The sequence below is a fragment of the Vipera berus genome, assembly GCF_964194415.1.
Source record: "Vipera berus genome assembly, chromosome: 12".
Classification (NCBI taxonomy): domain Eukaryota; kingdom Metazoa; phylum Chordata; class Lepidosauria; order Squamata; family Viperidae; genus Vipera; species Vipera berus.
The window spans coordinates 20,558,111-20,572,533 of NC_138215.1; the positions used below are offsets into that span (position 1 = coordinate 20,558,111).

The window sequence follows — 14,423 nt, forward strand, 5'->3', positions numbered from 1 at the left end:
ACCGATGCCAAATCCGCAGGGCCTTCTCTGCAGTGGCCCCTTTTCTGTGGAACGTCCTTCCTTCGGAGGCCACAGTGGCTCCAACCCTGTTAGCCTTCTGTAAAGCTCCAAAAATCTGGCTTGGCTCCTGGCCCTGTGGTGCCGCGGGGGCCAAGGGCCCTGCCTCCCGGCTGCACTGTTAAAGGGCCAGGCAGCTCGCTTTCGGATGCACCGCGAATTAGATGTTTTAATGGGTTGGGTTTTCTTTACTGTTTTAATGCTTTTTACTGTGTTTATTGTTTTAACATGTTTTTTTTAATTTTAACTGTTAACGTACGCTTTGAATTGTGAGCCGCCCAGAGTCTTTTGCTGAGATGGGCGGCTACAGAAATGAAAATGAAAATGGATGGATCAATCAGTCTGCTCCCCCTGGCTCTGTCGGACAGAAACTGCCTCCTTCGCACCTTGTCACCGGTACATGAGGTTTTGAACGTGTGCGAGGATGGCGATCCAGACTAGATTCAGATCTTCCCTCCTTATCCCAAGTTCCAAGTGTTCGCTACAAGCTTCCCAGCACTGGATCCTGGGGCTCTCCTTAGTTCACATCGTTTGTTACGCACAACACAAAGAAAGAGAAGGAACAGAGGAAGCCACATACGTACCCAGCCACTTTCTTCAAGATGTTTTGGAGAATATGTAATGAATTGGTTGGCCTGTGGGGGAAGAAGAGCATTCAGAAGCCACAAAATAATTAGGGGGAAATTAATGCATTATGCAAACATCGCAACTGCGGTTTGTTCAAGAGATAAACAGACATGCAGGAATCTGAAGGATTTGTGGATCCCAGTGGTGCCCTCTTTCTTGGAGCACCCAGACACAAGCTGGTGAGAGGTCAGACTCGATCAGCTGCTTACGTTACTTCAAAGCCATTCCGTGCAGCTGCAGAATGTGTGGATAAGCCATGAAACATGGCCTTTGACAGGAAGTGCAACATCCTCAACGGTCAGCCACTTTCAGAGGCATGAAGTTCCTAAACTTCATGACTCAAAAGAGAGTTTGAGAAACCCCTGGACTTTGTCAACTATCATTCCTCAAAGTGATCCAAAAATGAAAGCTTTGGGGAGGCTTCTGTGGCTGAGGATGATCGGAGAGTCTCTACTGTAAAAGAAAAAGGCCCAGGTAACAAAAGGCCTTCCTCTGATTGATTGATTGATTGATTGATTGATTGATTGATTGATTTAATTTGTATACCGCCCTTCTCTCGAAGGACTCAGGGCGGTGAACAGGTTAACATTGGCTCAGGATACCAGGCACACAGGTAGTCCCCGACTTACGACCAGTCACTTAGTGACTGCTGCAGTTTACAACAGAACCCCAAAAAGGTATTTACAACCCAGATTTGAAGTTCTGATAGCTGACACCCCTGCCCCCCCCAAAAAAATCTGGATTACGACTAGTGTGTTCATTTAATGACCACTGCAAGAAAGTTGTAAAATTGGGCGTGGTCATATGATGACCCACTTAATAACCAGATCATGCTTCCAGGCTCAATTATGGTCATAAGCCAAGTCCAAATATTAGTAGCTTGCTTATGGATAAAATTCATATCAAAGCAATCAATCAATCAAAAACTAACAGAGAGATGAGTATTTGTAGACCAAGGAAAGAAGGAGATCATACAACTAAGGGGTAAACACGGATTTTTATTTTTATTTTTTAAAAAAGCCCATGATTTCAACTGCATTTGCTGGAAGAAAAATAATTAAATGTAGAAAGAGGAGCTAACAGTTAGGGACCCCTATAAGTCAACCTTTCTATTGTGGGAAGTTTGCTTGTTTGTTGCATTTATTTGCCGCCCACCTTACTTACTTAAATGTGCCGAATCGCTTTTTCAACGCCTTCCCAGTCAGCCGCTCAAGCAGGAAGACGTGTGAAGTGAGGGCATCGATGTGACCTAAAGGAGAGAGACATTTTCCCAAACGGAAATGAAGAAACAGCAAAGCAGGAGACACCACAGCTTAGGCTAAAACGAAATCGTGACGCCATCAGAACTTGAAGCAAAAAGAAAGTCAGACTCAATTCGGAGGCTAAGCTCACCTATCCCCCTAGCCCACAGGTAGGCAACCTCGGCTCTTTTATGACTCATGGACTTCAACTCCCAGAATTCCTGAGTCAGCATAGCTGACTCAGGAATTCTGGGAGTTGAAGTCCATGAGTCATAAAAGAGCCAAGGTTGCCTACCCCTGCCCTAGCCTATCAGTTTGCCGTATACTGTGGTTTACCCCATCAACCCTGGTTAGGATGATGCATGCACCAGGCCTGAAAAGTAAAGAACGCTTCAAAAGGGTATTTAAACCATTTAAACCAGGGGTCTCCAACCTTGGCAACTTTAAGACTTATGGACTTCAACTCCCAGAATTCCTCAGCCAGTAAAGCAAAGCTAGCTGAGGAATTCTGGGAATTGAAGTCCACAGGTCTTGAAAGCTGCCAAGCTTGAGGAACTCTGATTTAAACCATCCTGTGCATTACTCAGAAAACGCCCCATTCTAAGGTCCGGTCTAGGGAGAGCACAACTCCCTCCGAACTGAGGCGGGCTTCATACACCCTCCATCGGATGCAGCAAACTTCTCACGAGGCCCATTTCTCAGCGGCAGCAGCAGCCTAGAAGGCGCCCCACCCAGCTTGGACCGTTAGGATTTTTACCGCTGCTGCTTTAATTGCTCTGGATGAGGCTTTCATAAGGGCCACAAGGTAGGAGTTCCCGCGATACCATCAGCTACTTTGAGACAAACATTTCATCGTGTTAATTATCTTCGCAGCATCTGCCTCCCGTTTCATCCGACGTGTCTGCCAAGTTCAGTAAATTCAAAACCACCCTATTTTTGAAAGAATTACTGGACCACTACAGATAGTTCTCGACTTACAACAGTCTGTTTTGTGACTGTGTGAAGATACAACAGCATTGAAAAAAGTGACTTGTGTTTTTTCACACGACCTTTGCAGCATCCCCGTGGTCACGTGATCAAAATCTGGATGCCTGGCAAGTGACTCATATTTATGACAGGCTGCCGTGTCTTGGGGTCATGAGATCCCATGTTATGACCTTCTGTCAAGCAAAGTCAATGGGGAAGCCAGATTCACTTAACAACTGTGTTACTTGTTTAACAACTGCAGGGATTCCTGTAAGAACTGCGGCAAGGAAGGTCATAAAATGGAACCAATTTCGCTTAACAAATGTCTCGCTTAGCAACAGAAACTCTGAGCTCAGTTTTGGTCGTAAATCGAGGACCATCTGTACCACAGGCTGGTGCATAAAACCATTGGCAGGAAGGACATTGTGTAAAAAAAAAAAGCGGGGGGGGGGAGTCTGAAGATCCACTCACCCACGGTGAAGGAGGTATTGGAATGTAACGAGCTTTCCATCCAGAGTCGACAGGCTTCGTCTTCAGTGAAAGCTTCTGCTCCGTAGAAGGCCTGGTATTCTAACTTTGGCAAAACGTAAACAGGAAAGTGCTGGAAAACAAGCGCCTGAAGTTAAGCAAAAACTTCTCCACTTCAAAGCGTTTTCAGTCTGCATATTGAATGGAAAAGCAAAAGGTAAACCTCATCCGTTGCCAGGACTTGCCTTCTCCGAGATCAGCTACTTACAGCTACAAGAAAGCAAGGACCTTTTGGAGAATTAATGTTTATCGATAATAGGAAACTCAAGCAGCTGAGTTATACTGTTAGGGATCACTCTGAAACAAGAAACAAATGTACCTCCTACACGAGCCTTCAGGAGAAATGCTAAAGGTTGCAGAGGTGAGCAAGTATGAAGTCAAAGACGGGATCCTAGCCCATACTACTCACCCCAGAACAGGCTGCCAAGACTACAGCAGTAAAAAAATGACCAAGAACCAACAACATTCACTCCTATTTCTTGCAAATCCAGGAGAGACTTGTAAGAATTTAGCCCTGGAATTCTCCCACCTTTAGCAATCCAGGAAAAAGAAAAGGATGATGAATCATAGTGGAGAGCCCTACAAACTCAGCTTAAAGGAATATCCACTTTATTATTATTATTTATTAATTCGGTTTACTTTGCAAACCTTCTGCCAACAATTCTCTCTCTCTTAATGTAGGGCTTACGAACTCTCCCTCCTTACATTTGATCCCCTGGAAGAAATGGTTCCTGCAAATGACCGCAGCAGGAATCCAGCATCGGAACTGGCTAAAACCTAAATTAAGTGAAGCATGGCGTATCCCCGCAAAGACATCCTCCCACAAGAGAACTCACCCTCCTGAACTTCGCCTTTTTCTGATGGGGTCTCAACTCGGTTTTCTGGATGGTGGTGCGCACCAACAGCAGCATGTCTTCCAAGCTGTACAATTTGTAGACGAGGTTGCCATGCTGAGGAGGTTCGTAGTTGGCTGCGTCTTCGGCTGCATCCCATAGCATCCCTTTCAGGAAAGGTGGGGGTTTTGCTGACTTTTGTGCACAAAGAGGCTTCACCCATTAACGAAATTTTTCTCCCCAATACAAAATTCCCTTGAATTCTGAACAAAGAATGAACCGTGTACACACACACCAGGAATGTTTACAGCAGTATGGCAACTTTATGAAGATGGGTGGACTTCAACTTGCAGCTTAGCTGGGGAATCTTGGGAACTGAAGTCCACCCATCCCAAAGTTGAGCTCTGGGAGTTGGTCCACCCATCCCAAAGTTGGCAAGCTCGCAAAACATGGGTTTACAGCTACAGCCTAGCTACAGCCTCACATAACCTACCTTTCTGAGGCCCCTGGTAATAGGTTGCCCAGGTAAACTTGGGGGAGGCACCTGTATTCGTTAGGGTGTTTTGTCCTGGCTCCGCCACTGAAGACGCCAAGGGGAGAGAATGGGCATCTGTCTGGCCTTGGGTAGGATTCAAACTCCTTTCGCTGCTTGCCAGCAGGTGCCCCTGGCAATCTGGAGACGGGGGTTTCAGCAGCTGGGTTTGCATCTTCAAGATCTGCCCCAGGGGATCGATTTCCTGGGATAACTGCGGGGGAGGCTTGCTGTGCATCTCTGAAGACCCGGCTGGTTTTTCTGACGGGGCCTGTCCAGGGCTGGGCGAAGGAGGAGCGGGTCCTCCAGGGCCGGGGGTGGAAGTGGCCGCCCCTGCTCCAGACACGTGGCCAGCTTCGCATTCTGCGTCGATGATCAGATGTTCCCCATCCGTGTCACTGCTGCAGGAGAGGGCAGGGGAGCGGACGTCTTCAGCAGCTCCTTCACTGAGATTACGGTTTTTATCTGAAGAAGCGATCGAGGTATTGGGGTCCAGATTTTTTCCTTGGGCTAACGCAAGTCTTCTGTCCTCTGGCTCCGTTTCCATTGGCTCGATCGTTTCACCCTCGCTATCCAAATCTGGAAGATTCCTTCCTGAGGGCGGTGCCTCCCCGCTGCTAGACGCCGTTTCCAGCTCCTGCGCTTCGCTCCTTCCTTCCCGACCTTTCTCCGTTTTCAGGTGCTCCGGGAAGACTGCGGACAATCCGGCCGGCTTTGCAGGGGCCACCTCAGCTGGAGCAGCGCTCAGAGGCTTTGTGGCCGAGGCAAAGCTCTCCAGTTCTGTGACGTCCGTATCAAAGTCCAGGTCTGCAGAAACGGATTCCCGCAAGGGTCTGCCTTGGCAGGTCTTAAGCGCTGTTCCTGGCTGGGAGAGAGAGAGAGAAATGGGGATACGTCTGGATACGCACATTGTGTCAGTTTCACCACAAGACAGGTCTTGAAGGCTTCCATTGCCAATATTCTTTTTTTATTATTATTTTAAATGCAAGCTTCTTATCCTATGAAATTCAGGCAAAATTCCTTTCAGTACTTCAAAAGAAAAAAACCAAACCATACAGGACTGAAACTCACCGCCCCTTCTGACGGCTTGTCTAGTATCACAGCCCGGGCTACAATACTGGACTGCTTTGTCATATGAAAATCCGCCAGGAATTCGTGAAAAAAATGGTTCTTTTCCCTCACCGTCATCTCCTTCTTAGGGACCGGAGGGTCGACATAGGCCACTCTGACTGGTTTCAGACCTTTTGGAGAAAAAAGTGGACTTTCACTTTTTTTAAGGGTAAAGGATAATTACTTTTCAGCTAAATATGGGAGTACAAGCAATACAATTTCCCACATAATAAGAACTGGATTCGCCTTCCCAAAACTTTTTTTTTTAACCATCATTAGTTGGAAGGAGATAAACAGGCAATAAACCGTAAATAGAGGTTGTTTTAATCACCACATGGAGCCTTTCTGTGTGAAATAAATACACAGGTCATCTAACAGAATAATAAAAAACTAAGATAAACTAACTGTACTCTCTATAGTTAATGTTCAACATCAAAAAGAAACTGTGAAGCTACGTATTGTTTATTCTTCCTAGTCAGTTTCCTATTCTTTGCTACAAGATCAACAGTCATTTGTATAAAAAGTAATCACATTTGTTTGCTTTTCTTTCCAGACAAGGGCAACACTTAAGCAAAACTATTCTGCTCAGAATTAAGCGTAATTCCAAAAGTTCCCTATCAGGAAAATTGGACCAGTCATCAGGGAAATGAAAATACTGCAGGCGATTTGGCTCACTGTAAAGTTTGAGTGATGAGGCCGATCCCCACTTAGAAACAACTTGCCCGTCAGCATCAGGGCCACGTTAAGACCAACTCTACGCTAAAAGGAGAAGAATATCAGGCTCACCACCAAAGGAAACCGTTTTCACAGACACGGGAAGCTCCCACTGCTGCTTGTAATCCAGACCGTGATTGTTCAGCAGAGTATACAAGGATTCCCCCGTCAGGACCACCTGAGGACAGTATTTGGCAGCCAGCCTTTCAGCATTTGGGTCGGTGCTAACATCCTTTGCAAATAAATGGAAACCATGAGATAATAAATTGTAAATCGGACTGAACGAAATTACATGATTACACTATTAAGGCTGAGGAATTAACTAACGTCCCAGAGGTATTTTTAGCACACACGATAAAATTAGGCAAACATGACTATTTATACAGCTGTGCCCTTAAGAACCAACAGTCTCTTTGTTCCAGCATGAACTGGACTTTCAGCCTGTGTCCTGATGAAATAAAGGTAAAGGTAAAGGTAAAGGTAAAGGTTCCCCCGCACATGCGTGCTAGTCGTTTCCAACTCTAGGGGCCGGTGCTCATCTCTGTTTCAAAGCCGAAGAGCCAGCGCTTGTCCGAGGACGTCTCCGTGGTCATGTGGCCGGCATGACTAGACGCCAAAGGCGCACGGAACGCTGTTACCTTCCCACCGTAGTGGTCCCTATTTTTCTACTTGCATTTTTACGTGCTTTCGAACTGCTAGGTGATGAAATACTGCCCTCCTTATACAAATATCTCACTCTCACCTATACACGTGTGGGTGGCTGCTTAGAAATATCTTAAACTGTAGTGATTGCTAAAGCCACCATTTCTCCGTGGAATAATGTTTATGTTTGTTACTGGCTACCCAAGAAGCTCTCGGAATTGCCCCTAAACCAGCTCTGCAGCCACTGTTTTAGAGTACAGAGCATAATGACAATGCCGAACATATTTTTCTTCTAAACTAAAAGAATGGCAAACTCCGATATTGCTAAAAACAGGATATTTCTGAGTTGGGTTGAACTCAATTTAAAACAAAATTTAATCCATTAGCAAATGCTGGCTTGGTCCAAAGTTAGTTTCTGCCTTGCCTATAACTAAAAGTGAAGAAGCCGAAGCCGAATTAAGTCCTTATCCTGATCAGGAAGAGAAAGGAACCTCAAGTTCACACCAGCTTACGGCTCGTTCACACAGTGCCACAGTGTGTTGACATGTGAATTATTTATTCCGGCTCGCTTCTTTTAAAGAACGGCTTCAAAAGTCACTGCAAAGAGAATTCTGAGAAACAAGGGCAGCTATTAAAGCTGAAGGAAAACACAACAGCCATCAGGACAACCTGCAGGGAATGGCTAACGCAGAAAGGTGATTAAAACAGCGCAACACGTGGCTTGCCCGATTGCATCCTTACATTGTGCAGCTGGGCAGCACGCTGCTCCGGAGTCCCACTGAGTAGTTCACGCTTAGGTTTATCAGCAGGAAAATGAATCGATGCTGGCAGCTTAGGGAAGAATCGCTTAACAAGGTGCACCGTTCCCTTGGGAGAGAGAAAATATATAATACTTAATATTAATACCTTTGGTTGCATGGCTGCCCAAGGAAGAAGCCACCTAGGCAACATCCTGGGCAAGCCTGGAGGGTCAAATAAAAGGTCAGTCTCCCAAATCTCCAAGCAGGGCTGGAAATCTTTCTCCCTTAAGAAAAGGGAGAAGCAAGCCTGGGTCACAAACATCCAGTAAACCACTAGAGCGGCGTTTCTCAGCTTCGGCAGCTTTAAGATGGGTAGACTTCAATTCCCAGAATTCCCCAGCCTGGGAGTTGAAGTCCACAGGTCTCAAAGTGGCCAAGGTTGGGGACCCCTGCACTAGAAGACAGCAAAGACAGCAAAGGCTTTGTTTCTTTTTCATCTCGTGGTCTTTCTACAGTACAGGTAGTCCTTAACTTACAGTTATAAGACATTAAGTGAGTCACCACATGACCAGACCCAAATGTAGAACATTTTTTGCAGAGGTCATAAAACGAACATGGCAAAAGCTGCGTCTGTTAAGCAAATCCATTTTACCCAATGGCATGCCCCCCACCCCGAAACTGCATGTTTAACGCCAGAAACTGGCAAAAAACATCAATATTTTTAAAGGTTAAACCACTTGCCAAATGTGCTCACAGGACTGCAAGATGTCTGCATTGGAACTACTAAGTGGCTTTTTGGTGGGGTGGGGGGGGGGAAGGGGGTGTCCCACCCTAACTTAGAACAGTCGCCTAAGTGTAAATTATTTGTATCCCTCAAGCAAATACTAAGGTAGGTGCATTTCCCGGGGAGCTCACCAAGGCAAGAAGACTTTTCTCAAACTTGAGGGTCAATTCTATATTAAATCGTCCGCCCATGAGGCTGGTCACTTCGTGCAGAGAATACCATTCAGGGTAATTCTTCACGTAACCCATACGAGCGCTCAGAAAATCCTCAAGAAAAGAAAAGAAAAAAGACTTTTGTTTTTCAAACGTGTCTTGAAATGTTTCTATTTCTCCACCATGAAGCAGCTTCTGCACACAATGCATTCCTTTTCCGGTGTTTTTTTTAAATTAACCCATCTATGAAAAACCCAACAATTTACCACTATTTTAGAAGCAGAGGGCTTCTCTATTCCTGGAAAAGGTAGCAGAGCCATCTTTTAATATTACCTTGGTGTAAATCAATGCGTCTTCAGAGATATCACTGTAATCTTTAGAGCAGCTTCTAGCAGCGTTCTGGGCGAATTTCAAGAATTCTGCAACTTCTTTGCTGACAAATTCTTTCATTTGCTGTAACACACGTAATGGCGGTAGTTTTTAAGTCCTAATTCTCTTAGACATTTGCTATTACACTATCTCCGTAACAGACTAGGGGGGAAAAAAGGAAAAAAGAAACGAAGCACATACCAGATACTGTGTGTAATTCCTTTGCTGAGACCAGTGCAAGAGGTTTGGGTCGGCATTTAAATATTCAGACAAAAGAAATAAGTATCTTCTTTGCTCTTTCTCGGACAGGCTGGACACGTAAGGGTAGGGGACCCTGGGCTCCTGGGGAGGGGGGGCCACACGAGGCTCGGCTTTCGCTGTAGTCTGCTGGCCAGGCTGCTGCTTCTTTTCGGGCCCCGACTGTGACGTAGCCACTTTCCTCTCCGAGAGCCTGAAACAGACAGAGCCACCTTCAACTCCCGTCCAACCAGGAGCAAGTTGCACACTGTTATTACAGAGCCCCTGACTTACAACCACAATTTAGCCCAAAATTTCCATTGCTAAGTGAGACATTTGTTCAGTGAGTTTTGCCACATTTTATAACCTTTCCTGCCACCGTTGTTAAGTGAAACACTGCAGTTGTTAAATTAGTAACACACTTGTTAAGCGAATCGGGCTCCCCCCATTGACTTTGCCTGTCGGAAGGTCATAAATACGAGTCAGTTGCCAAGCGTCTGAATGTTGATCACGTGTCCATAGGGATGCTGCAATTGTCGTTAAGTGTGAAAAATTGTCACAAGTCACTTTTTTCAGTGCCATTGTTCTTCGAACAGCCACTGAATGAACTTTGATGACTACTTGTACACAGTTCTGAAGCTTATTTTTCTTTTCCATTCTGGCCAAAACAGGTAAGGAGTCTTCGGATTAAAGACAGCGTTTACTTATAGAAGGAAAAATAATGCAGGGGGTGATGTTCTAGTTACAGATGTGAACCACTGGTTGGGACAACCCTTTTAACTCCCTTTTATTTACCTTTGAAATCTCCCCTACGTCCTGAGAGTGAATTTGCATTCCTGCCCTCAGACAAGAACATTTGAGTTCAGTACAAGCAGCTGGCAGGAAACAGGGATGACCCTACAGCCGTTGAGGAGCAGGTACAAACAACATTAAAGTCATTTTCTTCCAGCAGCCCAAACCGCTTCCTATCATTCTTCAAACTCTTTTCAGTACATCTTGACATCTGATGGGGTGCTCCAAGTGTTTGCTTGTGTGTATCTTCTAAAGCCACTGTGATTCCAAAGAATTCGCTTTCTGGTTTGCGCATCCTGCACACATCCCAAGGAGTCATGAACGGTGCCACAAGCCCAAGCCCTCAATGCGCAATGGGCTCGCTCTGCGTTTCGACTCTGTCGGACACGCATGGCAAAGCCATGGGCACATTTGGGATGAACTAAGTGAAGCCTTAACTGCTGACCTAGTTCGAAAAAGATCTCGACAGCATCGTTTCTACCGCTCTTAATGACACCACACGGTCGTCTCTCGGAATGAGGGAACGTATCCATCCGCCTGGCATGAACTGGCAAATTTAATTAAGCCGTTCAAAAGCGTCAAGCAACTTGAGCAGCTTAAATTAGCGCCTTTGATGGAGAAGGGAAGAGAGACCCATCAGGAGAGGTCAGCAGCTGAGGGGGGGGGGGTGTCCAAGCACACACACACCCTGCAGAATGAAAGCCAAAGTTGGCCTTTGCTGCCTCTTTCCCACTGCATCACCAGCTGGGGTCTTATTTAAAGCTCTCCTTAATTCAAGGGAGAAAAGATCTGGGAAAAGGGGAACAAACACCTGGAGGAGGTGATTTAGGAAAGCATTAAGCGTTGACTAATACCTTTCTGATAATGACATTAGTTCGGAGAGGCTCGGCGCCAGAGAGTAGTTCTCATAAAGGTCTCGCGAGAAATACACATCGTGACCATTTTGGGGCGGGGTGTCCCTAGGGTGCAAAGAAAAAGAAAACAGTCACATTTATAAAAAATTTAACAGTATCAAAGGTATGTCAAAATGAGAAGGGTGAATTTTCGACTGGCAGGGGAGGTCAGCCAATGATCCTGGATTGGTTGATGATTGATATCTCATTTTTTAGACTGCCCCACTCCAAAATGAAGAAGATATCAATAAAAAATTATTTTTAGATACAATGTATGTTTTGGAATAGGGCAGTATAAAAAAAACCAAGCGGGGTAATTAATCAATCAATGTTAATTTTTACTCTTTCAATGCTTCTTACTGTTTTAAAATGCTTTTTTAAGATTTTAGTTGTAATATATGTTTTACAATGCGAACCGCCCAGGGTCATTTGCTGAGATGGGTGGTTATAGAAATCAAACCAAATCAAAAAATTTGCTAGGCAAACGTATACAACACACAGTGTATATTTAAAAAAAACGCATCCCCCAAACAAAAGGGAAAAAGTCAGTTCTTTCCTGATGGACAATTTACTTATAATGAGATTATATAAATCACTTTGCAGTGTATTATAACTGATTGTAGGGCTTTGCTTCCACCCCGAGCAGCGACAGGGAGGATGGAAAGTGTAGTCTGACCATAGGGGAAGGCGGGGATTTTTTTTGGGGGGGGGGAGATAAGGGTTTACGTCCCCCTCCCCCCCAAATGCATTTAATGGGGTTGACACAAAATATATTTATTTAAAAAAGATGTCCCTCCCTTCTGGCACGATCCGTTTCCAGCCTCTGTAGCTCTCTAGAGCTGGGGCAAGGAGGGGGCACTCTGTACATGCCCAGAGGCTCGCTTTCCTCCCCGTCCCCGCGCACGCTCCGGAGGTCTGTATTCACAAGGCATGTCAGGGCACGGTCCTGCTCCCTCCCATAACCCCCAAAGGTCCCCGACGACCCCCGCCCGAGCCCCGCGGGCCCGCTTACCAGCGCAGCGCCATCCAACCGGGCAGCGCCATCTTGAGCCTGGCCCGCCGCCACTTGCCTTGCGTCTACCCGTCCTGGTGGCAGGCGTCAGCAAGTACCCGCCCCAACCTCCAGGAATGACCAATCCACAAGGTGAACCTCGCCGCGAAGCCGCGCCCGGGAAGCAAGTTGTCCAATCAGAGAGTGGAGAGGAAGGACGCGTAGAGAGGAACTTGACGCTATCTTGCGTGAGGGCGGAATCTCTGGCGCTTTTCCCCTTTTCAGCAAGCGCGGGGCGTTTCGAATGGGAAGCAAACAACGTGGGTTTTTCTTCCATGCCGATCAATAAATACGGGCTAGCAGGTTTAGGAATAAATCTGAATCTTTGGCATTAGCAGCTTAGAAGCAGCAAGAAAATCAGATTGCAATAGCAATAAATAGCATCCTGGACTGTCTCAACCTTGGCAACTTTGAAAAAGGGTGGACTTCAATTCCCAGAATTCCCCAGCCAGCTTTGCTTTGCTTTGCTAGCTGGGGTATTCTGGCAGTTGAAATCCACCCATTTTCAAAGTTGCCAAGGTTGAAAAACACTGACCAGGAATCTGTGCCAATGATAAAACTCACCTGATTCCTCCTCCACTCCCAAAGTGCTCTCTCACTTCACTGGGGGAACTCCCTGGCGATTGAACTGTAAATCAGTTGTAAATAAATGTGTCTGAATTGACACATGAGATGTATACTTAGTTTTTCCTCCAGTTTTCCTAAGGACAAGTTTGCAGTTCAGATTAGGCTGAGTTAGGTTGCCCCAGGAGCTACCTGGGTGGGAGGAGACCAGAACCTGGTTCTCAAGCATTTCAACTTGGGGCACCTAGGAAACAAAGAGGCAAAGCTTTAGGCATTGAGGATTGGCTGAAATGGGTTAGGGTCTCCTGCCTGAGCAGGGGGTTGGACTAGAAGACCTCCAAGGTTCCTTCCAAGTCTGTTCTTCTGTTGTTCTTTTCTTCTGCCCTTCATTTCTTCTGAACTCTCACCACCACGACCACTGATCAAGTTCTGGTGGTGGAACTCGTTTGGAAAACCCCCGGATCAAAACCTCATTTCCAATTTTTTTTATCACCATTCAGTCCCAGAATCACTGCACCCTTCTGTGGGTGGGGGCTTTGCTTGAACCCTTAGGAAAATCCGGTAAGGCACACGGAAAAAATGAAGAAGACAAAAGTTCCCATTAGAAGCTGAAGTTTTATTACAGGAGACCAGTACATAAAGCACATCTAAAATTGATGTGTTCAATGCACTTAATAAAGGTAATGTAATATTAAAGGTACAGGTTCTAAGTACAATATAACAACATTCATATTAGAATGAAAATCAGAGTATTTAAAAGACAACATTAAATCTCTTATTTTTACAATTGTATTTACAAAATGAGTCAAAATACTTTATTCAGGATTAGGATAAAACTGCTGCGCCTAAGCTGTCAGGTGTACGAGTGAATTCTAAAGAAAATCTGATTGCAGTGGAAAAAATTAGGTCATAACAGGGCAAAGACCATTAGTATTTTATTACAATATTATTTTTAATATTCATCTCAATGGCTTATACTTTTTTATAACTAGAAAAATGGACTTATATATACTGTACATAAAAGACCACATGTTTTTGCATGTCCAGTACAGATTCATGTCAATTTGTAGGTATTTACAAAAGACTGAGCATTATCTCTCAGTGAGGTTGGTGATGTATATGTGCTTAATTCTCAGACCAATACATATTTATAATCAGCATTTATTATTTTTCAGACACCATGAGAAACATTACTTGCACAGACTTGCATAATTTATAAAACAATGAAGCCCAAACAATTAGGGATTGGCATAAAGGATGTGAAACATGGATTACACAAGCAAGAGGATCTCTGATTAAAAAGTGACCTGGACTGATAAGGGAATGAACAGTAATAATGGACTTGCATCTTTAAAGAAGATTATATGTTTAAAAAAACCTGATCAACTGATTATTACGGACAAAGTAAATGTGCGTAAGCTTATTAAAATGTAGCCAGGGTGCAGATAAATTTTGATTTTTTTTCACCCCAGAATAATGACTGGTGTATGAAATCAAAAACAGAAGCAGTGCATGGAGCTGGGACTTTAAGAGTCACTATCCTCTGTTATCAAAAAGAGTGGTAAACAAACAGCTTCTTAAATTCCTCAAA

At 44.9% G+C, this 14,423-nt stretch overlaps 1 protein-coding gene across 3 annotated transcripts in view; it reads right to left on the reverse strand.

Annotated features, from left to right (window-relative positions):
- Window positions 1–12,261, reverse strand: part of ANXA2 (annexin A2) — a gene marked incomplete at its 5' end in the record, with an annotated part of 39,693 nt that extends 27,432 nt beyond the window's left edge. For 2 of the 3 annotated variants that reach the window (XR_014027702.1, XM_081337491.1), the window contains 13 exons: window positions 642–692; window positions 1,849–1,933; window positions 3,363–3,492; window positions 4,256–4,419; window positions 4,746–5,649; window positions 5,856–6,025; window positions 6,681–6,840; window positions 7,992–8,117; window positions 8,906–9,040; window positions 9,260–9,379; window positions 9,497–9,746; window positions 11,179–11,283; window positions 12,230–12,261. Coding sequence is in view for 2 of the 3 variants with exons in the window: in XM_081337491.1 (XP_081193617.1) it covers window positions 642–692; window positions 1,849–1,933; window positions 3,363–3,492; window positions 4,256–4,419; window positions 4,746–5,649; window positions 5,856–6,025; window positions 6,681–6,840; window positions 7,992–8,117; window positions 8,906–9,040; window positions 9,260–9,379; window positions 9,497–9,746; window positions 11,179–11,283; window positions 12,230–12,261 (2,432 nt within the window). Of the gene's footprint in view, window positions 1–641; window positions 693–1,848; window positions 1,934–3,362; window positions 3,493–4,255; window positions 4,420–4,745; window positions 5,650–5,855; window positions 6,026–6,680; window positions 6,841–7,991; window positions 8,118–8,905; window positions 9,041–9,259; window positions 9,380–9,496; window positions 9,747–11,178; window positions 11,284–12,229 lie in introns of those variants that run through there. The other variant, XM_081337493.1, reaches the window with a different exon arrangement.
- Between the last annotated feature and the right edge of the window lie 2,162 nt (window positions 12,262–14,423).